The 23125-nt window shown below is 44.7% G+C and overlaps 1 protein-coding gene across 1 annotated transcript in view; it reads right to left on the reverse strand.

Moving 5' to 3' along the window:
• The window catches only part of ADGRL4 (adhesion G protein-coupled receptor L4), a 168768-nt gene that overhangs the window by 12014 nt on the left and 133629 nt on the right, over positions 1 to 23125 (reverse strand). Inside the window, exons 12-15 of the mRNA XM_083157829.1 lie at positions 17258 to 17478; positions 14728 to 14794; positions 9550 to 9641; positions 7967 to 8135 (exon numbers count right to left, since the gene is read on the reverse strand). Coding sequence (XP_083013955.1) covers positions 7967 to 8135; positions 9550 to 9641; positions 14728 to 14794; positions 17258 to 17478 — 549 coding nt within the window. The remainder of the gene's footprint in view (positions 1 to 7966; positions 8136 to 9549; positions 9642 to 14727; positions 14795 to 17257; positions 17479 to 23125) is intronic.

Consider the following 23125-nt stretch of genomic DNA (forward strand, 5'->3'; position numbering starts at 1 on the left):
ATTATATCTGTATACTAATGCCTTTCTGTATTATATCTGTATACTAATGCCTTTCTGTATTATATCTGTATACTAATGCCTTTCTGTATTATATCTGTATACTAATGCCTTTCTGTATTATATCTGTATACTAATGCCTTTCTGTATTATATCTGTATACTAATGCCGTACTGTATTATACCTGTATACTAATGCCTTTCTGTATTATACCTGTATACTAATGCCTTTCTGTATTATAACTGTATACTAATGCCTACTGTATTATATCTGTATACTAATGCCTTTCTGTATTATACCTGTATACTAATGCCTACTGTATTATATCTGTATACTGATGCCTTTCTGTATTATACCTGTATACTGATGCCTTTCTGTATTATATCTGTATACTGATGCCTTTCTGTATTATATCTGTATACTGATGCCTTTCTGTATTATACCTGTATACTGATGCCTTTCTGTATTATATCTGTATAATAATGCCTTTCTGTATTATATCTGTATACTAATGCCTTTCTGTATTATATCTGTATACTAATGCCTTTCTGTATTATATCTGTATACTAATGCCTTTCTCTATTACACCTGTATACTAATGCCTTTCTGTATTATATCTGTATACTACTGCCTACTGTATTATATCTGTATAATAATGCCTTTCTGTATTATATCTGTATACTAATGCCTTTCTGTATTATATCTGTATACTACTGCCTACTGTATTATACCTGTATACTAATGCCTTTCTGTATTATATCTGTATACTAATGCCTTTCTGTATTATACCTGTATACTAATGCCTTTCTGTATTATATCTGTATAATAATGCCTTTCTGTATTATATCTGTATACTAATGCCTTTCTGTATTATATCTGTATACTAATGCCTTTCTGTATTATATCTGTATACTAATGCCTTTCTGTATTATATCTGTATACTAATGCCTTTCTGTATTATATCTGTATACTAATGCCGTACTGTATTATATCTGTATACTAATGCCTTTCTGTATTATACCTGTATACTAATGCCTTTCTGTATTATATCTGTATACTAATGCCTTTCTGTATTATATCTGTATACTAATGCCTTTCTGTATTATACCTGTATACTAATGCCTTTCTGTATTATATCTGTATACTGATGCCTTTCTGTATTATACCTGTATACTAATGCCTTTCTGTATTATATCTGTATACTAATGCCTTTCTGTATTATATCTGTATACTAATGCCTTTCTGTATTATATCTGTATACTAATGCCTTTCTGTATTATATCTGTATACTAATGCCTTTCTCTATTACACCTGTATACTAATGCCTTTCTCTATTACACCTGTATACTAATGCCTTTCTGTATTATATCTGTATACTAATGCCTTTCTGTATTATATCTGTATACTAATGCCTTTCTGTATTATATCTGTATACTAATGCCTTTCTGTATTATACCTGTATACTAATGCCTTTCTGTATTATATCTTTATACTAATGCCTTTCTGTATTATATCTGTATACTGATGCCTTTCTGTATTATATCTGTATAATAATGCCTTTCTGTATTATATCTGTATACTAATGCCTTTCTCTATTACACCTGTATACTAATGCCTACCTGTATTATATCTGTATTCTAATGCCTTTCTGTATTACACCTGTATACTAATGCCTTTCTGTATTATACCTGTATACTAATGCCTACCTGTATTACAGCTGTATACTAATGCCTACTTATTATACCTGTATACTAATGCCTTTCTGTATTATACCTGTATACTAATGCCTTTCTGTATTATATCTGTATACTAATGCCTTTCTGTATTACACCTGTATATTAATGCCTTACTGTATTATACCTGTATACTAATGCCTACTGTGTTATACCTGTATACTAATGTATACGATTAGCAAACACAATATACCATTAGAACACTGGAGTGATGGTTGCTGGAAATGGGCCTCTATACACCTATGTAGATACAGTATTACTTTAAAAAACAGACATTTGCAGCTAGTATAGTCGTCTACCACATTAACAACGTATAGAGTATTTCTGATTAATTTATTGTTATTTTCATTGAAAAAACAGTGCTTTTCTTTAACCCCTTAAGGACGCGGCCTATTTGAGCCCAAAGGACGCAGCCCTATTTTTCAAATCAGACATGTGTCAATTTATGTGGGAATAACTTTCTAATGCTTTTACTTATCCAACTGATTTTGAGATTGTTTTCTCGTGACACATTGTACTTTAAGTTAGTGGCAAATTTTGGTCGATACAGTCTGTGTTTTTTTGTGAAAAATACCAAAATTTGGAAAATGTTAAATTTTCTGCTTGTGAGACAAATAATCATACCACTCAAAATAGTTAATAACTAACAAAGACCATATGTCTACTTTATGTTGCCATCATTATTTCAACCTCCTTTTAATTTTTTTGGACACTAGGAGGCTTAAAATATAAATAGCACATTCTCAAATTTTCAAGAAAATTTCAAACACTGATTTTTTTAGGGACCAGTTCAGTTCTGATGTGACTTTGAGGGACTTGTATGTGAGACACCCCCATAAATGATGCCATTTCAAAAACTGCACCCCTCACAGTATTCAAAACAGCATTTTGGAAGTTTGTTAACCCTTTAGGTGTTTCACAGGAATTAAAACAAAGTGTATGTGAATTTCCAAAATTTCATTTTTTTAGCAGATTTTCAATTTTAATACATTTTTCTAAGGAACACAGTAGATTTTACTAGAGAAATGTGACTAAAAATTGATTCCCCCAATTCTTTTGTTTTCATAAATATCCTATATGTGGCCCTAGTGTGCACGTTGACCAAACCACAGGCTTCATAATAGAAGGAGCACCTACTTGATTTTGGAGCCTCCTTTTTATGAGATTATTTTTTATGCACCATGTAGGCTTCTAGGCACCATAAGATGCTAAAAGTTAGGAACCTCCCCCACAAGTGACCCCATTTTGCAAACTACACCCCTCAGGGAATTTATCTAGGGGTATAGTGTACATTTCAAACCCCCAGGGGTTTTACCAATTTTGGTACAACTGGGCTGTGAAAATGCAAAATTACATTTTTTTACACAAAAATGCAGTTCTGGCTCAAAATTTTTCATTTTCACAAGTGTATGAAGGAGACAAAGCACCCCAAAATCTGTGCCGCAATTTCTCCCGAGTACGGCAATGCCTCATATGTGACCAAAAAATACCATTTGGGTGCATGGCAGGACTCAGAAGGGAAGGAGTGATATTTGGATTTTGCAGCACAGATTCTGGTGGAATGAATGGTGGGTGCTATGTCGCATTAGCAAGACCCCCGAAGCACCAATACAGTGGAACCCCCCCACAAGTGACCCCATTTTGCAAACTACACCCCTCAGGGAATTCATCTATGGGTATAGTGAGTACTTTGACCCCACTGGTGTTTTGTCAAATTGTTAGGCATCGATACGTGAAAATGAAAAATGTAATTTTTTCCATTAATTTGTAGATTCACCCCATAATTTTATACTTCCACAAAGGGCAATAGTAGAAAAAGCACCCCAAAATTTGTTACACAATTTCTCCTGAGTATGGCAATACCCCATATATGGTTGTAAAACGCTATTTGGGCAGACAGCAGGCTTCAGAAGGGAAGGTGCACCATTTGGCGTTTTTGGCGCAGATTTTGCTGGAATGGTTTTCATGCGCCATGTTGCATTTGCAGAACCCCTGTTGTATCAGAGCAGTCAAAAACCCCAACAAGTGATACCATTTTGTAAACTACACCCCTCAAGGAACTCATCTATGGGTATAGTGAGTACTTTGACCCCACTGGTGTTTTGTCAAATTGTTAGGCATCGATACGTGAAAATGAAAAATGTCATTTTTTCCATTAATTTGTAGACTCACCCCATAATTTTATACTTCCACAAAGGGCAATAGTAGAAAAAGCACCCCAAAATTTGTTACACAATTTCTCCTGAGTATGGCAATACCCCATATATGGTTGTAAAACGCTATTTGGGCAGACAGCAGGCTTCAGAAGGGAAGGAGTGCCATTTTATCACAGAGTTTGTTGGAATGGTTTTCGGGCGCCATCTTGCATTTGCAGAGCCCATATTGTACCTGTGCAGTGGAAATCCCAAGCAAGTGATACCTTTTTGTTACTAGCCCCCCTCATGGAACTCACTTACGGCCGTAGTGAGCATTTTGACCCCACTGGTGTTTTGTCAAATTGTTATGGGCTGTGAAAATAAAAAAAAAACTATTTTTTTCCATTAATATGTAGCTTTAGATCAAAATGTGCCATTTTCACAAGGGTTAATAGGAGAAATTGTGTAACATATTATGGGGTGCTTTTTCTCCTGAGTATGGCAATAGCATATATGTGTTTGTAAATTTCTGTTTGGACACATGGCAAGACTCAGAAGGGAAGGTAATGGCATGCGGCTCTTGTACAAGCTGTGTGGAGTACATTAAAATTCAAGGGAAGTGTGATATATCTTAAAACAATCTTTGATACACAAGCCGGGTTGTGTGGGGCAGGTTTCACATTGGTAAGTTGTGTCCTTTCTTATCCCCTTTTTGTAGCATACTCTACATCGTTTCTGGGACCTTCCTTTCTTTCCAGTGTGGGGGACTTCACTCGGAAAATGTTGCCCTGGTACAATTCGCGAGGCCTCGCTTCCAGAAGTACTAGGGCCCCCCTGTTCCTGGTTGCCAAAAATAAGGGCCTTTATTACTGCCTCTTGGTACTCCAGGAATGTCCTCCTTTGGCCTGCACATCGATGTAGTACAAATGCGTTGTACAGTGCCATTTGTACTATGTGTACAGCTAATTTTTTATACCAGAACCTTGTTTTTCTCATGGCACTGTAAGGCTTCAGCACTTGATCTGACAGGTCGACCCCCCCATGTACCTATTATAATCCACAATGCAGTTGGGTTTTGGGGTTTCGGTACTTGTGCCCCGCACTGGGACAGGGGTGCTGCTATGGCCATGCACTGTTGTCAAGATAAGGACATCTCTCTTGTCCCTATACTTGACACACAGTACATTGTCGCTGCATAATGCCCTGCTCTCGCCCCTTCTAAGTGTTTGCCCAAGCAGCGACCTAGGGAGGCTTCTATTATTTTTACGTGCAGTGCCGCATGCCACAGTACTTCTGGAAGCTAGGCTTTTGAATAGTGGGACGCTGGTATAGAAATTATCCAGGTACAGGTGGTATCCCTGGTCCAGCAGTGGGTGCACCAAATCCCACACTATCTTCCCACTAATTCCGAGTAAGGGGGGGCATTGTGGGGGGTCTATTTTTGTGTCTTTACCTTCATATATCCTAAATTTGTGTGTGTACCCTGATGTACTCTCACACAGCTTGTACATCTTCACGCCATACCTTGCCCTCTTACTTGGCAGGTACTGGCGGAATTGGAGCCTCCCTTTGAAATGTACCAGGGACTCATCTATTGAAATGTGCTTCTCGGGGATGTATGCCTGGGCAAACTTGGTACTAAAATGGTCTATTAGGGGTCTAAGTTTATATAACCGGTCATAATTGGGGTCATCCCGGGGTGGGCACTGTGCATTATCCCTATAATGGACAAACCTAAGGATCGCTTCGAAGCGGGTCCATGACATAGCCACACGGAACATTGGTGTATTGTATAAGATGTCTGTGCTCCAGTAGGACCTAATCGTGGGCTTCTTCACTAGCCCCATGCACAGTACAAGGCCCCAAAATATAACCATTTCATTTTTATGTACAGGGGTCCACTTGCGGGGCTGGGCATAATTAGAGGTGGGGTTTTGCTCAATAAATTGTTGGGCATAAACATTAGTCTGGGTGACCATTAGATCAACTAAATCATCACTAAATTTTTTTTAAAAAAAGTCCAGCTCTCTGAACCCTGCTGAATTGAATTGTATTCCTGGATTCCCTGTGAACTCAGGGACCTGGGGTACGTAGTTTTCAGGGGTTGTCCATGTGGGGTCAGAGGACTCGACTACTGCAGTGGGAGTCCTGCGTTGCCTCCTCGGGGGTTCATCAGAGTCACTAGATGATGAAGAGGATGACAAACGGAAATTTGTCTCATCCTCGCTAGCAGACTCAGTTTCAGAGGCCAGAAACGCGTATGCCTCCTCAGCAGTATATGTTCGTTGGGCCATAGTTTTATTGGTGTATGTATTTATGAGGTGCTTCAACACGTGTGGGGTTTTGTAGCACTGACAATGTGCAAATGCACTGCAAAAATTATGGTGTGCGAATGCACTGAAAAATTATGGGGTACAAATGCACTGAAAAATTATGGTGTACAAGTAACGCACAGAAAAAAGTATGGGGTACAAATGCACCGAAAAATTATGGGGTACGAGTAACGCACAGAAAAAATTATGGGGTACAAATGCACCGAAAAATTATGGGGTACGAATAACGCACAAAAAAAATTATGGTGTACAAATGCACCGAAAAATTATGGGGTACGAGTAACGCACAGAAAAAATTATGGGGTACAAATGCACCGAAAAATTATGGGGTCCGAATAACGCACAGAAAAAATTATGGGGTACAAATGCACCGAAAAATTATGGGGTACGAGTAACGCACAGAAAAAAATTATGGGGTACAAATGCACCGAAAAATTATGGGGTACGAGTAACGCACAGAAAAAATTATGGGGTACAAATGCACCGAAAAATTATGGGGTACGAATAACGCACAGAAAAATTATGGTGTACAGATAAGGTACAGAAAAATTATACGGATCACAACACACAAAATTAGGTGGTGACTACAGGGAGGGTGATCACAGCACAGATGACCACAGGGAGGGTGATCCCAGCACAGATGACCACAGGGAGGGTGATATAGGCAGGGGTGACCACAGGGAGAGTGATCCCAGCACAGATGACCACAGGGAGGGTGATATAGGCAGGGGTATTGAGTGGTGATCAGCGCAATTTTACACAGCCTAAACAGCCTAAACTCTAACACAGCTCTGACACAGCTCTGACACAGCTTCTCCTTCCAAGGCTCTAACACGAGTGAGAGGGTTAGAGCCCGGGAAGAGAAGCAAAACATCCCTTTTTCATTAGAAAGGCTGTGATTGGTTAGTCAGGACTGACTGACCAATCACAGCGATCGGCGGGGCGGGACCACTCTGATTGGTCCGCCGGCGCACTGACACGATCGGCTGCTGTCGATGACAGCAGCCATCTTTACTATGTCGCCTTGTCACTTGACAAGGCGACATGGCACGGCGGGGACGTACCGGTACGGCAAGGTGCGCGAACTACCCCGCTGCCGCGACGTACCGGTACGTCCACGGGCGGGAAGGGGTTAAAATACAAGGACATTTCTAAGTGACCCCAAACTTCTGAACGGTAGTGTACAGACAGTACATACAGCAAGCCAGAGGAAGATGTACAATACCTAGTAAGAATAGTTCATTCAGATGATATCCACTTGTCCCGTTATATGGTACAGAGAGCATTCCAATGACCACCATAAAGAGCTCATTTTATGTATCGCAATGATCAGGCTTATGGACACAGGCAATAGACTAGCAGTGGTAGACAACCCTAGCCCTCGAGAGCTACCAACAGTTCACAATTTCCAGACAACCTAGCTGCTGCACAGCTGCACTCATTAATCACTGACACATTTTAAAAGATCCACAGATGGAGCTAATTAGCTCACTTGTGATTCTGTGAGGAGACCTGCAAAACATGCACTGTTGGTAGCTCTCGAGGACTAGGGTTGGCTACCCCAGGACTAAAGGGTATTATATGTAGGTACAAAGGGTGTTAATTAAATGCTTAGATAAACAGGAAAGTCTTGAAGGCTTGTAAGGTGGAGGCATCTTGCACTGTGCTCAATAGTAATCAAAGTAACAGTAGCAAACATACTGTAGTAGTAATTATATTGATAGTAATGATAATATACCAGTATACATTATGTATATGCTGTACTAACCTTTTTGGATAAGACACAGAGGAAGATGAACATAAACATTCCCTGGAAGGCATTGGAGATTGTGAAGAGATAGGCTGTGACCACTGACCCATTTACAACATGAAGGACACCAAACATCCAGGTAGCCCCCAGAAGGAAGAGTAGGGCCAGGGCGCCCCGTGCACAGGACCTGTGGGGGAACATGGCTCTTTATACATAAAATGATATATACTGTAGCAGCGCAGTGAGAATCGGCAGTAGCACCGCCCTACAGGTTGTGTGTGTTTTACAGCAAATAGCCTCAGTTATTACGGAATACCCCGGTGGCGGCTGGCGCTATATGAGTCTTCTGTAAGCAATTCCCAGAAGTGTTGCTTGTAATTACACAAAGCCTTAGAAAGCTGAAGGAACATCTTTCCTTCTTATCTGCTGGGTTAACGATATTTACATGTAAATAAACAAGACATTATCTGAGAACACAAACACATATATACTGTACTGTGTGTATATTGTGGCAGGGACAGCATACTTCCACACGGAGATAATGTGGAGGATTCCAGGGCAGAGGCCTAGGGCCCTGATGGTGGAGAAGCTGCCCAGGTGATAGGCCGGGGGGGGGGGGGGGGGGGGGGGTGTGGGCTATGGTAGGGACCATACTGAGGAGTCTGTACTGTGATGTGACACCTGTATGCTGCAATGCTGGAACCATCCGTGCCTGTGCTGTGACACCTGTATGCTGCAATGCTGGAACCATACTTGCCTGTGCTGATTACCTGCTACAAAATAAAGACCTCACTTTTCAGAGCTATATTATTTGACAGTATATGGAGCAATGCGAGACAGAGGACAGGGGCAGTAACCTACAGTATTACGATGCAGATAATAGGAGATTACTCTCAACAGAAGGGAAATCGAGGTAATCAGACAGCTGATCTGTAAATTTATTATTTATTTTATTTATTTACAGGTTCTTATATAGCGCAGCAGATTCCGTTGCGCTTTACAATAGTAAATGAGACTCTGCTTACCAACAGCCGTGCGGAGAAGCGCGTCAGTAGCGGACGTTATTAGGGGCAGATGTATTAAGCCTGGTGAAGTGATAACGTGGAGATAAAGTAGGTGATAACACCCCAGCAAATCAGCTATGTTTGAAAAATGACAGTTAGGTGCTGAGTGACTGGTGCGTTATCACCTTCTACTTTATCTCCTCATTATCTCTTCATCAGGCTTAGTACATCTGCCCCTTAATGAGAGTGGAAACAACTCATCAACCCTTAATATCTAGATAGAGAGATAGATAGATAGACAGATAGATCAATTCGGTATGGAATCCTGACCGCCGAAATCCCGACAAGGGGGCAAGTGGATAGCCCCCCCCCCTTGCGGGCTCGCTGCGCTCGTCACGCAGCGGGCCCGGTGCCTCGCTACACTTGGCATGCTAATTTATTCGCCCTCTGTGGGTGTCATGGACACCCACAGAGGGAGAAAGATTTTGGAGGTTGGGATTTCGGCGGGATTCTGACCGCCGGGAAATTGACCGCATCCCAGATAGATAGATAGATAGATAGATAGATAGATAGATAGATAGATAGATAGATAGATACCTTATGTTTTCATAGCAACTAACTTCTGGCTTCAACATGGCTGTGTGCCGAAACACTTTGTATATTATCACTCCGAATGCCATTAAATTAACCTGAAAAATGGAAGAGTGATAAAGTTAATTAGTAGGAGGAGTCATTATGTATATACAGGACAATTCTTCCCAAGTGCACTTCACAACTAAACAATATTAAATCTAAGAAGGGCAGCCGGTCAGACACCGTTTCCTGTTGGTATGGAAACATCAAACAGATATTATGACCAAGGAAAGATCAGTCAATAAAACATCAGTAAATGTAGTAGTCCAAGAGTCCTTGTAGATGTTCGTAAAAGTGGTCCAAATTTCATTCCACGAAGAATGCTGTATTACACTATCCAATCATTTTCAAAATAGAAAGACACCCTACAGTATATATATATATATATATATATATATATATATATATATGTGTGTAATAAAGGTCAGCGGTAACGGTAACCAACTGACCAGCACATTACTGGCTGGGACTAATGTGTCTGTAATATTATTGCACCATATTAATAACAACGTCACCGAGGATGGCTGGTAATAGCAATTGGGCACCAAGTCCAAGAGTACCGTACGCCCTGTACCCATTACAGCATGGTCGGATTGTATCTGTGGGGTGCTGCACATATGGGGGCCCCTCCTCTCTTATGTTATAGCTACGCCCATGGTCCTATGAGCGCGGAGAACAAGGCGGAGGAAGTACATATGCACTGACCCCGCCTTCTGCACATATGTATGAAGCAGCGCAGGGGCTTAATGCCACAAGAAGCTTAGCCCGGGCAGGAGGGCACAGGAGAACCCGCTACCGTACCAGTTCCTAAACGATGCTTTTTACTTGATTGTCTAGAACCGTCTCTCCTAAGCAGCATTTGTTTGCACTGCTTTCTGAGTCCCCGCAGTTCCTGCAGATAATTTGGTACTTGTGTAGTTTGGCGGCGCCCATCGCATCGCATACCATAAGGCATACGATGGTATGCGATGCGACGCGTTATCGCGCGATATTGTACAATGCCATACAATGCGATGCGATTAAACATTGTATAAGCACCCTAATGGGTGCTTACAATGTTAAATGCACCCCCCGCCACCCCCCCACTATAAACGTGAACCCGAAGCGTGGCGAGCGCAGCGAGCCCGCGAGGGGCGGCGGTACGCGTCCGCCGACCTTTTCATACCCCCACTATCCACGTCGGCGTGGAGGTGAGAATCGAAAGTGTGGCGAGCGCAGCGAGCCACCGAGCCCGAAGCGTGGCAAGCTCAGCGAGCCCCGCTAGGGGACGTGGATACCTGTGAAGGCCGCCAGGGGAACTCCGATACCTGTGAAGGTATCCGCGTCCCCTCGCGGAGCGCGCTGCGCTCGCCACGCTTCGGGCTCGTTGGCTCACTGCGCTCGCCACACTTTCTATTCTCAACTCCACGCCGACGTGGATAGTGGGGGTATGAAAAGGTCGGAGGACGCGTACCGCCGCCCCTCGCGGGCTCGCTGCGCTCGCCACGCTTCGGGTTCACGTTTATAGTGGGGGGGTGGCGTGGGGGTGCATTTAACATTGTAAGCACCCATTAGGGTGCTTAAAGTGCTTATACAATCTTTCATCGCATAGGGGGCTAAAATCGCGTTGCATCTCATGTCATCGGGTGCATGGCATGCGATGCGATTAAAACATTGCGCGATGGAGATCGCCAAAATACACAAGTACCGATAATTTCTCCGAGGAACCCTGTTCCATCTTGCGCTGCTTTCTTGCGCGTCCAGTTGTCATATTACCGGCGTGGAACATCAGAAGAACACACATTGTATTATACTTCCCACCTGTGCCTTTATTGTACAGTGTATTAACAGCAGAACACACTGACAACGGATGGAGGGCGACAATCTTATCACACGCAGTAAAGTCTCTGGCTATGGCGGGAGTTCTCGGTCCGTGTAATGATTCGTACAGCGGGATTTTGTGTCCATGTCCTGTAATCCCCACGAAAGGTGAGAGGTCATTCTGCGGCTGAGGTTTTGTAAAACTATAAGTTGACTGATTGAATCATGAGTAACAGGATGCACCTACATGTTCTCCTGGCTCAGGGTGTAGAAATAGTGTAAGATCCATGAGCCTATAGAAGTGATAGTTATATACTAGATATTCATCCTACTGGGCCTCTAGCGTCTGTCAGGGTAGCGCGGCACATACAACACTACCCAGAAGTGCCGGATTCTGGGAGTGCAGGCACGTCTGTGAGCAGTAACCCCTGGCAACAAGCGGTTCTGGCATATTGGGTCAACAATGTCCAGGTCAACAGTGACTAGGTTGAAACATAAATGGTCGACAGTCAACACTGAAAAAAGGTCACCACAAGCAAACATGTCAACATTGACATGGCCGACACTGAAAAGGTCAACATGAGTCTTTCACGGTTTTTGGTGTTTATGTCGATATATGTTGACATGGACACTGTACAGTTTTACCGCTGCACTCGCCATGCTTCCGACACACTATTGTAATCTAACTCAATGCCCACTTGGATGGTAAAATATGAACCGTCAGTCTAAAAAAAAAAAAAAATAATGAAAAACATGTCAACCTTTTTCAGTGTCGCCCATGTCAATGTTGACCTTGCCGACCTAGTGATTGTTGACATAGACATTTTCAACCTACGGACTGGCTACCCAATGAGCATGTAACCCACTAGCAATAAGCAGGAAACCCCTGGCAATGAGCATGTAACTTCGAGCGACAAGCAGGGAACCCCTGGCAACGAGCCTGGAACCCAGTGCAACAAGCAAGAACCCCCAGGGAACGAACAGGAAACCCCTTGGCAACAAGCAAGAAACCCCTTACACTAAGCAACAAGCTCCTGAAAATGAGCATGTAACCCACTGTCAACAAGCAAAAAAACCTTGGCAACATGCAACTAGATCCTAGCAACAAGCAAGAAACCCATGGCAATAAGCAAGAAAAACAATGGCATGGAGCATGAAACCCCTGGCAATGAGTAACAAACCCCTGGCAATAAGCATGTAATTCCTAGAAACAAGCAGGAAACCCCCTGGCAATGAGCAAGAAACACCCTTGCAACAAGTAAGAAACCCCTGACAATAAGCAAAAAAACACTGGCAACAAGCATGTAGCTCCTAGCAACAAGCAAGAAACCCCCTGACAATGAGCTTCTATCCCCTGGAAACGAGCATGTAACCCCTAGCAATAAATCAAGAACACCCCGGTCAACAAGCAAGAAACCCCTTGGCAACGGGTAAGAAACCTCTGCAACCAAAAAAAAAAAACCCTGGAAATGAGCATGTAACTCCAAGCAAAGAGCAATAAATCCCCTTGCATTGAGTAAGAAATCCATGGCAATGAGCATATAACTCCCTGGTAACAAGGAATAAATCCCTGGCAATGAGCATGTAACTACCTGGCAACAAGGAGTAAATCACTGGCAATGAGCATATAACTCTCTGGTAACAGGGAATAAATCCATGGCAATGAGCATGTAACCCCCTGTTAACAAGCAAGAATCCCTGGCAATGAGCATGTAATCCCCTGGTAACAAGCAAGAAATCTCTGGCAATGAGCATGCAACCCGTAGCAACAAGGAAGAAATCCCTGGCAATGAGAATGTAACCCCCTGGTAACAAGCAAAAAATCCCTGGCAATGAGCATGTAACTCCTAGCAACAAAGAATAAATCACTGGCAGTGAGCGTGTAGGTAAAAAAAAATAGGTAATAATTAATGTGTGTGTGTGTGTGTGTGTGTGTAAGGGGGGGGGCACTAGAACCCTTTTGGCAGTGGCAAAAATTATAGTTACGCCCCTGATTCCGGTGCAAATAGTGGAACTCACGGGGACTTTTCAGAGGTGAGGAAAGTTTAGGGTCAGTTTTATTTCAGCAAAGTACAAAGATTCCGCAGCCTTCACACTGTTATACCGAGAGCAGATTCTATCTGTGCCAGTTCTGCTGTCAACAAGCGTCTACCCATGTGAAGCTGCCGACTCCTGTCTCATGCTGCAATTTGGGTTAAAAATAACTGTGATGATTACAGGGTACATGAGACTTCTGTGCTACGCGGAGATGGCAGCGTAATCTTCAGAGATGTCCGACCACCAATAACAGACGATACAGCACAATATTTGAGACATTCCAGTTTGAAACTGTCGACGCTCTTTCTTCTTAAACCCCCCGCTGCGCTGTTCAGTACAGATGACATTTCATACTTCATGTTGTGCTGTGATTCTCTTCGGCACAAACTTACTATCTACAGCAATTTTATAAAAAAAATAAAAGCAAACACAAGTCTCTTCTATTAACTCTCAATTGAAGCGCTTTGTATAAATACTGGAACCACCTTCTATTCCGCATTTTAGGCATTTAAGACAAATGGTTTTCGGCCAACAATGCATCTTTTGATCCTTTTTACCCTGTCGAACATTTGCATTTCGGGTTGGCGTATTGACTATGTCAATCTATTGAACCCCTACAATACACCCCCCCCCCTGCCTTATATTCTAATACTTTACTCTTATCCCCCCTCTAACGCTGATTCCTCCTAGGGTTGCCTTCCCTCCCGGAATGGCCGGGAGTCTCCCGAGAATCGGGCCCCTCTCCCGGCCCAATAGAAGGGTGGGCAACCCTCCCAGATTCAGGGGGGACCCCTACTGCGCCCCCGATCATGGCATTTAAATGCCGCAATCCGCGGGTCTCAGGGGAGGGGCCAGAGCTAAAATGGCAAAATCGCGTCATTTTAGCCCCGCCCCCTCCACGGAGATCCGAAAATTCCCCTGTTTAACAACATGGGGTGGGGCTTAGTGACGTCACGCTCAAGCCCCGCCCCCCGTGCAGCTGCTGAAACTATCCTCTCCGGGCTTCTCCAGGAGAGGAGAATATTAAAGTCGGCAACCCTGCCTTACTTTTACCAGACCATCTTGTCAGCCACAAATTGTTTAAATAACCACTATAGGGTAAATTTACTAAGATCGGCAGATCCTGATGATAATCAACTTGGTTGGTTACGAAAGAGATTCACTCCGTCTTTTGTCCAATAATGCAGCTTATTTACCTGCGAATCGCAGCGGTGCAATCAGGACTGATACAATAAAACACTACAGCATACAGTATGACATTTTATTAAATTATAACCAAACCAAAAGAAAGACTGTTGTACTCACAAGAATGATGAGACAGGCCGGGCCGATAAAGCTCCAGATGAAATTATTCTCTGTGCTCAGCCAACACCTATAGAACAAGCGGAAACATGCATCGATAATAAACTGTAATGTAAAGTTTATATATCACAACAAGCAAACAATAAATCAATCAATCGGACGGGGGTGACTGTGAGGGCCAGATGCATCAAGCTTCAAAAAGTGATAAAGTGGAGAGGGATAAACAACCAGCCAATTGGCTCATAACTGTCATTTTGAACCCAATGTGTAAAGTGGCAGTTATGATCTGGTTGGCTGGTTATTTATCACTCTCCATTTTATCACTTGTTGAAGCTTGATACATCTGATTTTGAGTGAAGCGATGGCAATCTTCAACAAGTTGCTTAGGATCAGCAGCAAATGCAGGTTTTCTAGAAGGGGGGTTTCCAAATGTAGTCCACAATTTCCCGCTCTGTGTAACAGTGGTGCAAGTCCATCTTGGGGAATAGTAGAAGGACCCTACTAAAGACACCGGACATTAATGTCAAAATTGGTCTTTTTATACACTGAATACTGTATGGAATACAGTATTAATATCTAACACTATAGATCTGGGGTAGCCAACGCCAGTCCTCGAGAGCTACCAACAGTGCATGTTTTCCAGATCTCCTCACAGAGGGCGGAATGTATTAACATACATCGCCCTCCCCTCCCATACATGCCCCACCACGATGCTAGCGCATATGTACTAACATATGTGGCTCACAGTGCGGTGACGGAGGCCCCCCGCAATACCTGTGATGTGGTGTGCAGGATGTCTCCGTCGCCTCCAGGGCTATGCGGTATCCCTGGCGTCTCCTCCTCCCCGTTGCAGCCGGAAGGACTGTGACATGCTGCTGGCGGAGGAGGAGCAGAACGGAGGACGGGGAGGGTGGGTAGGGAGGTTGCGGCGGACGGCAGGTGGTGAAAGAAGCCCATAGGTTTCTATAGGGTATCACCACCCAAATGTAAAACCCTACCCTGCGGTGACGCGGCGGCCGGGTTTAGCACATATGAAAATGCTGTACATATGAAAATGCTGTAAAACGGGGGTTTTACCGCATTTTCGGCTTAGTACATCCCGCCCAGAATCACGAGTGAAGTAATTAGCTCAACCTGTGGATCATTTACAATGTGTCACTAAGTAATGATTACACCTGTGCAGCAGCTAGGTTGTCTGGAAAATGTGAACTATTGGTAGCTCTCGAGGACTGGAATTGGCTACCCCTGCTATAGATGGTATGTAGTATAGGCTGCATCAAACATTTAAATAATATAACATTAGTTGTCAGGAAACGGTTAAACATAAAGTAAATACACAAATATAATAGAACCAGTACAGCACTTTCTAAGCTCATATTCTCCCACCTCACGATAAGGCACCTGTTTCTTATTTTTGGTAGCTACTCTCTGATTCAGTGCACTGATTGAGGACTCAGATCCACACACAGCAAATCTGATAGAAGCAGCTCCCACTGGGCATGTGCAGCAGCTCCGCTCTGTATCTTAAACTACATGATATTATATACCATTTGCCAAGAGGATGGGGGTTTCCGGGCAACCAGAACCCCCCTTGCGTTTGCCTATGAGGATGGATCCATGGTCTTATGATATTTACATCAAATTCTGACCCCACTGTCTGCATGTTGCGGCAGAAATAAACATTCATCAGACCAGACAACATTTGTCCAATACTACATTGCGCGGTGCGGAGCCTATGCCCATCTGCCAGTCTTATCTGACATGAGGGGAACCCGCTGTGGTCTTTTGCTGCTGTACCCCATCTTATTACAGGTTTAACATGCGGTGTGGTCATACCAATGTCATACCCCCCCTCCCCCACCCCCACCTGGGACGCTCTGATGATTTGCACCGGCCCTGCTTATATGACATTTCCTACTGAGTACGGTCTGAACAACAACTGAACCTCTTGACCAGGGCTGGGCAACACCGGCCCACCAGATGTTGATGAACTACACATCCCAGCATGCCTTACATCAGTTTCAGCATGGCCACATAGCAAAACTAATGCAAAGCATCCTGGGATGTGTAGTTCACTAACATCTGGAGGGCCGGTGTTGCCCAGCCCTGCTCTTGACCATGGCTGCATGTTTTAAAGCATTGAGCTGCTGCCACATGCCTGGCTGATTAGTTATTCCCATTAATAATCAAGAGTCCAGTAATGTACATTATGCAGTATATTGACCACTGTATATATACCTACACTTGACCTTTAGAATGTAAGCTGTAATGAGCAGGGCCCTCTCTCCTCATCTGCTTTTCTTAGAATATATCTCTGCCACTGTTAGAATTGCATCAGTGTCCGCTGCTGCAACTGCCTTTTATTTACCATGGACTTGTCCTAATTTGCATTTGTTCTGTAAACCACAATCTTTCTTGTGTTGTTCTTTGCTCATCTATGTATTGTCAGGCGCTGCGGAACCCTTGTGGCGCCATATAAATAAACTCTAATAATAATAATAATAATGACATGTTATAATGTAGATATACTTACACTTTATCTGTGCCGTAATATTTGTATCCCAGAACAGCCGAAATTCCCACAACCACGGCCGGGCTGCAGTATCCGAAAATGTAAAAATTCTTATGCAAAAATCCTCGGTTGTAAATGACTCCGACAACGATGAGATACAAATGAATCCCTTCGATACACATCCAAGCGAAGGCGGCAAGGAAGAAGTAATGAAGTAACCCAGCGATGGTCGCGCAGAGCATCTACAATCCAAACAAATCAGAGTTACTAGAAAGAAGAATGTAGTGAGAGGAGTTGTAGGCTCAGATGATAATCTATGGATTTACACACGCTCTGCCAAAACCTTTACATGGGGCCTAGGGCGGCCCAGGCTGGCCTCACACTCACGCCGCCGCCGCCGCCACTCCTCAGCCTCACCAGCTCACGTTAAATGTTGACTGGCTTTGTTATGATCTTTCATGGGGCCTGCGATTGGCTGCGGCTTTTCTTTGCTCAGTTGCTATTGGCTGACCTTACCAGCAGCCACCTCGCTGCCCCGCCCACCAGTGATGTCACGTTACGGGAGAGTGTGTCGACTTGTTCTATGCTGAGCAAGATGGCGACGGAGGCTGGCTGTCAGGGCTGGGTGCGCCGGTGATCCAAGCTGGACAGCGGGGAATGAGGGGCAGGAGAAGTCACCCAGACCGGTGAGAGAGTGTGGGGGAGTCATGGTGTTTCCGGGGGCACTCAGAATTTCACCTATTACAGTGGCCTTGGGGCGGGGAGCTGGCATACAATGTCCTAGTTTATCTATCGCACCCCTGCTGTCACATTAAACACACTGTACATTGACATGGATCATGTGTGGGCAGCATAGGCGAATCTAGGGGGTGGTCCGGGGGTGCACAGGACCACCCATTAGCCCATTTTGTAGCTGATGGCTGGGGCTTTCCAACAAGCCCAGCCCCGTGTCTCTAGCCCCCTGGGAACCAGAGATACTGCCAGGCAAAGCTGGAACGTTTTCCCTATAGGATAACATGGGACCCGCTAACTCCGACCCCCACCCAGTTCAATGGCTGCCAGTTCCCCCTTCGCTGGGCCTTCAATCTGATACCAGGCTGGATCCATATGGGTTAATTGGTTCCAGGGATATTGAGGTTAAACCGTTTTTTTTTTCTCATTTCTTAAATGTAATTTCATGACTGTTTATGTTCTTTGAGGGCAGATTTCTCTGGAACCAAACAGCCCAGTTTCAAGGGACCAAAATCATTTGAAGCCAACTCAAAAGTTCTTCAATATGATACTGGTCTCATGTAAATGGGTCAGTTGGTTCCAAAGATATAGCTGGTTGGTTAAAGTGGGGTAGGGAGAGGGGAGTGGTTGTCTCTCCCCCTCACACCAGAAAACACAGGGACTAGGCTGGTGTATAAGGGGTCAGCCTGGGAATGTCCTGGGAATGTCCCTGCATGATCCTGGGACCATATTCCTGGGTAAATCCCTGCATTTTCTGTTGTGAAAGGGGTATTGCAGTGCTCTGAATACAGCCGGGCAGCCCCCTGCTCTCTGCCCAGCTGTCAATGAACATCACCCCTGCAGCTTCCGCTCCAATTCTTCTCCCCGCTTTCACCTCAGCCCTTTAATCATGTGGTGCCGGCGCCCGGTGTGCTCCCCCGACGTCACGCACAACAACAGCACGCACAATATTTCAAATGTCCACTCAGCTAGAGGGGACACCAGGAGGGGAGTGGGAGCGTGCTCTGCGCTGCGCTCTGCTCCTCTCCCCATAGAAGCAGCTGCACCGCTCTCCATCTCTCCCTGCAGCAGCAGCGAAGGCTCATATAAAAATTTACAGTAAGTGGCACTTTTGGGGGCATTGCTTAAGGGACGCTACAAGTGGCGGTATGTGGGGGCATTACGCATAATGTGTGGCTTAATGTGTAAGGGGCATTATGGTGTGCAGCATCATGTGTAAGCGGCATTATGTGTACAGCATCATGTGTAAGGGGCATTATGTGTGCAGCATCATGTGTAAGGGGCATTATGTGTGCAGCATCATGTGTAATGGGTACTATGGTGCGCGGCATCATGTGTAATGGGTACTATGGTGTGCGGCATCATGTGTAATGGGTACTATGTGCAGCATCATGTGTAGTGGGTACTATGGTGCGCGGCATCATGTGTAATGGGTAATATGGTGTGCGGCATCATGTGTAATGGGTACTATGGTGTGCGGCATCATGTGTAATGGGTACTATGGTGCGCGGCATCATGTGTAATGGGTAATATGGTGTGCAGCATCATGTGTAATGGGTACTATGGTTCGCGGCATCATGTGTAATGGGTACTATGGTGTGCGGCATCATGTGTAATGGGTACTATGTGCAGCATCATGTGTAATGGGTACTATGGTGCGCGGCATCATGTGTAATGGGTAATATGGTGTGCGGCATCATGTGTAATGGGTACTATGGTGTGCGGCATCATGTGTAATGGGTACTATGGTGTGAGGCATCATGTGTAATGGGTACTATGGTGCGCGGCATCATGTGTAATGGGTACTATGGTGTGCGGCATCATGTGTAATGGGTACTATGGTGCGCGGCATCATGTGTAATGGGTACTATGGTGCGCGGCATCATGTGTAATGGGTACTATGGTGCGCCGCATCATGTGTAATGGGTACTATGGTGTGCGGCATCCTGTGTAAATGGTACTATGTTGTGCGGCATCATGTTTAATGGGTACTATGGTGTATGACATCATGTAAATGGGTACTATGGTGCCACCAAGCAAGAACCCCCTAGCAATGAGCACGTAGGTAAGCAGCACTTATGTGGCAAATATGTAATGGGTATTACAGTTTATTATATAGTATGTAATGGGCATCATGATTTGTGGCACAATGTGTAATGGGCATTATGGTGTGTGGCCTTATGTGTAATTGGCATTACGGCGTGTGGCTTTATGTGTAATGGGTATTACGGAGTTTGCTAAAATGTGTAAAGGGCATTACTGTGTATGGTCTAAAGTGTAATACCACACCCCTTTTTTTGTTGCCACGCCTTCTTCCCATGAGGCCACACCCCCTTTTTGCCGCGCGACTACGCCGCGCAAAGGTCCCCCTACTGTTATGTCTAGATCTGGGACCACCCATTACCATAATTCTAGATTCGCCTATGGTGGGCAGTGCTGTGTGTTATGCTTTAAACCAGGCATGTCCAACGTTGGCCCTCCAGATGTTTTGAAACTACACATCCCAGCATGCTTTTCCAAAGTTTTGCTATTAGAGAATGCTAAAACTATTCCAAAGCATGCTGGGATGTGTAGTTTCAAAACATCTGGAGGGCCAACGTTGGACATGCCTGCTTTAAACCAATTATATAATCAGTCAGATACAGTACTTGCATTTTCTGCTTGCGGTGAGTTATTATTAATTTCCCCCACTGATTACGCCTCATTGCAGACAGAGTCGTAGCACAGTGTCTTTTTAGTTTATCCAGATACTGTATCTTTGTGTTTTTTTTAGTTCTTTCACTATATGACACATGTGGTGCAGCTTCTGATTTTTTTTACAATTCCACCATTCTCCACATAGTTAAAACCACCCACTCCTCCTAGTGTCATATGACCATGCCCATGACCACTCCCTAACCACGCCCATTTGTCGCACATTCAGCACGCAGCACAGTACCACTAAGTGATTTTTTCTACTTGCACCACTGGGCCCAGTCCATATCGTCAGACATAGGGGGTGACATTCTATGGGATGAGATTTGTGTTATTTGGCGAAATTTTCGCAAAAAATGGCCGAAATCCCGTTTTCACATATTTAATGAGATGCGAAAAACTGCAAAAATCACAGATTTTGCCACGAAATTTTAACTCGTGCTGGAACTCGCATCCAGATGTTTTCCCATCGGAAAGTATACAAATCGCATATTTAATGAGATGCGAATTTGGGAAATGTGTCTTAAATTCGTCAAAAAATCAGACCAGGTTCTGATATGCGAGTTGGCCAGAACCCTGCACAGATCATTGAGATCTGTGCATGGTTATGTGGTAAAAAATGTGTTTATTTATTTATTTTATTTTTCTAAATTGCGTGGGGTCCCCCCTCCTGAGCATAACCAGCCCTGGGGTCATTGAGCCGGACCTGGTTCCAAAAATATGGGGGACAAAAAGCGTAGGGGTCCCCCGTATTTCTGAAACCAGCCCCGGACTCTTGGACCGGTCCTGGTTTAAAAAATACGGGGGACAAAAAATCTGGGGGTCCCCCGTATTTTGAAACCAGCACCGGGCTCCAACAGCCCGCAGTGTCATGCCACAGCCAGGGGACACTTTTTACATAAGGTCCCCCGGTTGTACCATAAGCACTGTGGCTGGTTAGCCTTGGACAGGGTACCTGGAGGAGTGGGGACCCCCCCAATTAAGGGGTCCCCCCCCCCAGGCTTCACCCTTCCAGGGCTGAAGCCCGGGGCTGTCACTGGCGTCCCTGGCCAGTGGACGCCGGCCTGATGAGGTTAAATCTTTCAATCCTAACATTGCTTTATACAGGAGAACTACAAGTACCAGCAGACCTCCCCCGCAGGCTGGGACTTGGAGTACCACAAGTCCCAGCATGCGGGGCATTAATGGGCCCGCTGGGACTTGTAGTCCACCTGTAAAAAGAATGTTAAAAGAAAACACACACACAGAAAAGTAAAACTTTATTACTTACATAGCTTCAGGTTGCGCTGTCCCAGCGCGACACAGGCTGAGAGCGTGATTGGGCGATGCGTCTCCATGGAGACGCATAGCTCAGCCCTGATTGGCTGAGCTATGCGTCTCCATGGAGACGCATAAGCCGAAGACGCTCTCAGCCTCTGTTGCGCTGGGACAACGCGACAGAAGCTGTTAGCTCCATCGGAGAAAGCCGGTTGTCCCCGCTGTCAGTGCGTGGGTAGCCGGCTCTGCAGAAGGGAGACCAGCGCTGGATCCTGGATCGGTGAGTATATTGTTGTAAAAGTGAGGTGTGTGTGTGTGTGTGTATGTAATAAAGTTTTACTTTTCTGTGTGTGTGTTTTCTTTTAACATTCTTTTTACAGGTGGACTACAAGTCCCAGCGGGCCCATTAATGCCCCGCATGCTGGGACTTGTGGTTCTCCAAGTCCCAACCTGCGGGGGAGGTCTGCTGGTACTTGTAGTTCTCCTGTATAAAGCTATGTTAGGATTGAAAGATTTAACCCCATCAGGCCGGCATCCACTGGCCAGGGACGCCGGTGACAGCCCCAGGCATCAGCCCTGGACGGGTGAAGCCTGGGGGGGGGGACACCCCTTTATTGGGGGGGTCCCCACTCCTCCAGGTACCCCGTCCAAGGCTGACCAGCTACGGTCCTCATGGTACGGCCGGGGGACCTTATGTAAAAAATGTCCCCTGGCTGTGGCATGACACTGCGGGCTGTTGGAGCCCGGTGCTGGTTTCAAAATACGGGGGACCCCCAGATTTATTGTCCCCCATATTTTTGGAACCAGGACCGGTCCAAGAGTCCGGGGCTGGTTTCAGAAATACGGGTGACCCCTACGCTTTTTGTCCCCCGTATTTTTGGAACCAGGTCCGACTCAATGAGCCCGGGGCTGGTTATGCTCAGGAGGGGGACCCCACGCAATTTTTTTTTTTTTTTATACAAACCCAAAATCGCACATAAGCTCAAATTCGCACATTTTCATGCCAAAAATTCGCCCATTATCTCACTCAATCGCATTTTCTTGCCGGAACACGCACCTCATTAAATATGCGAATCTAAGGGAAAAATGTGATTTAAAAAAAGTGCGATAATGGGCGAAAAATAGACGTGCGAAAAACTCTCATCCCATAGAATGTCTCCCTGAATGTTAGCATCAGGTATAAATCTGTGTCACATACAGTATTAT

The sequence above is a fragment of the Crinia signifera genome, chromosome 8 (genome assembly GCF_055691185.1).
Source record: "Crinia signifera chromosome 8, ASM5569118v1, whole genome shotgun sequence".
Lineage (NCBI taxonomy): Eukaryota > Metazoa > Chordata > Amphibia > Anura > Myobatrachidae > Crinia > Crinia signifera.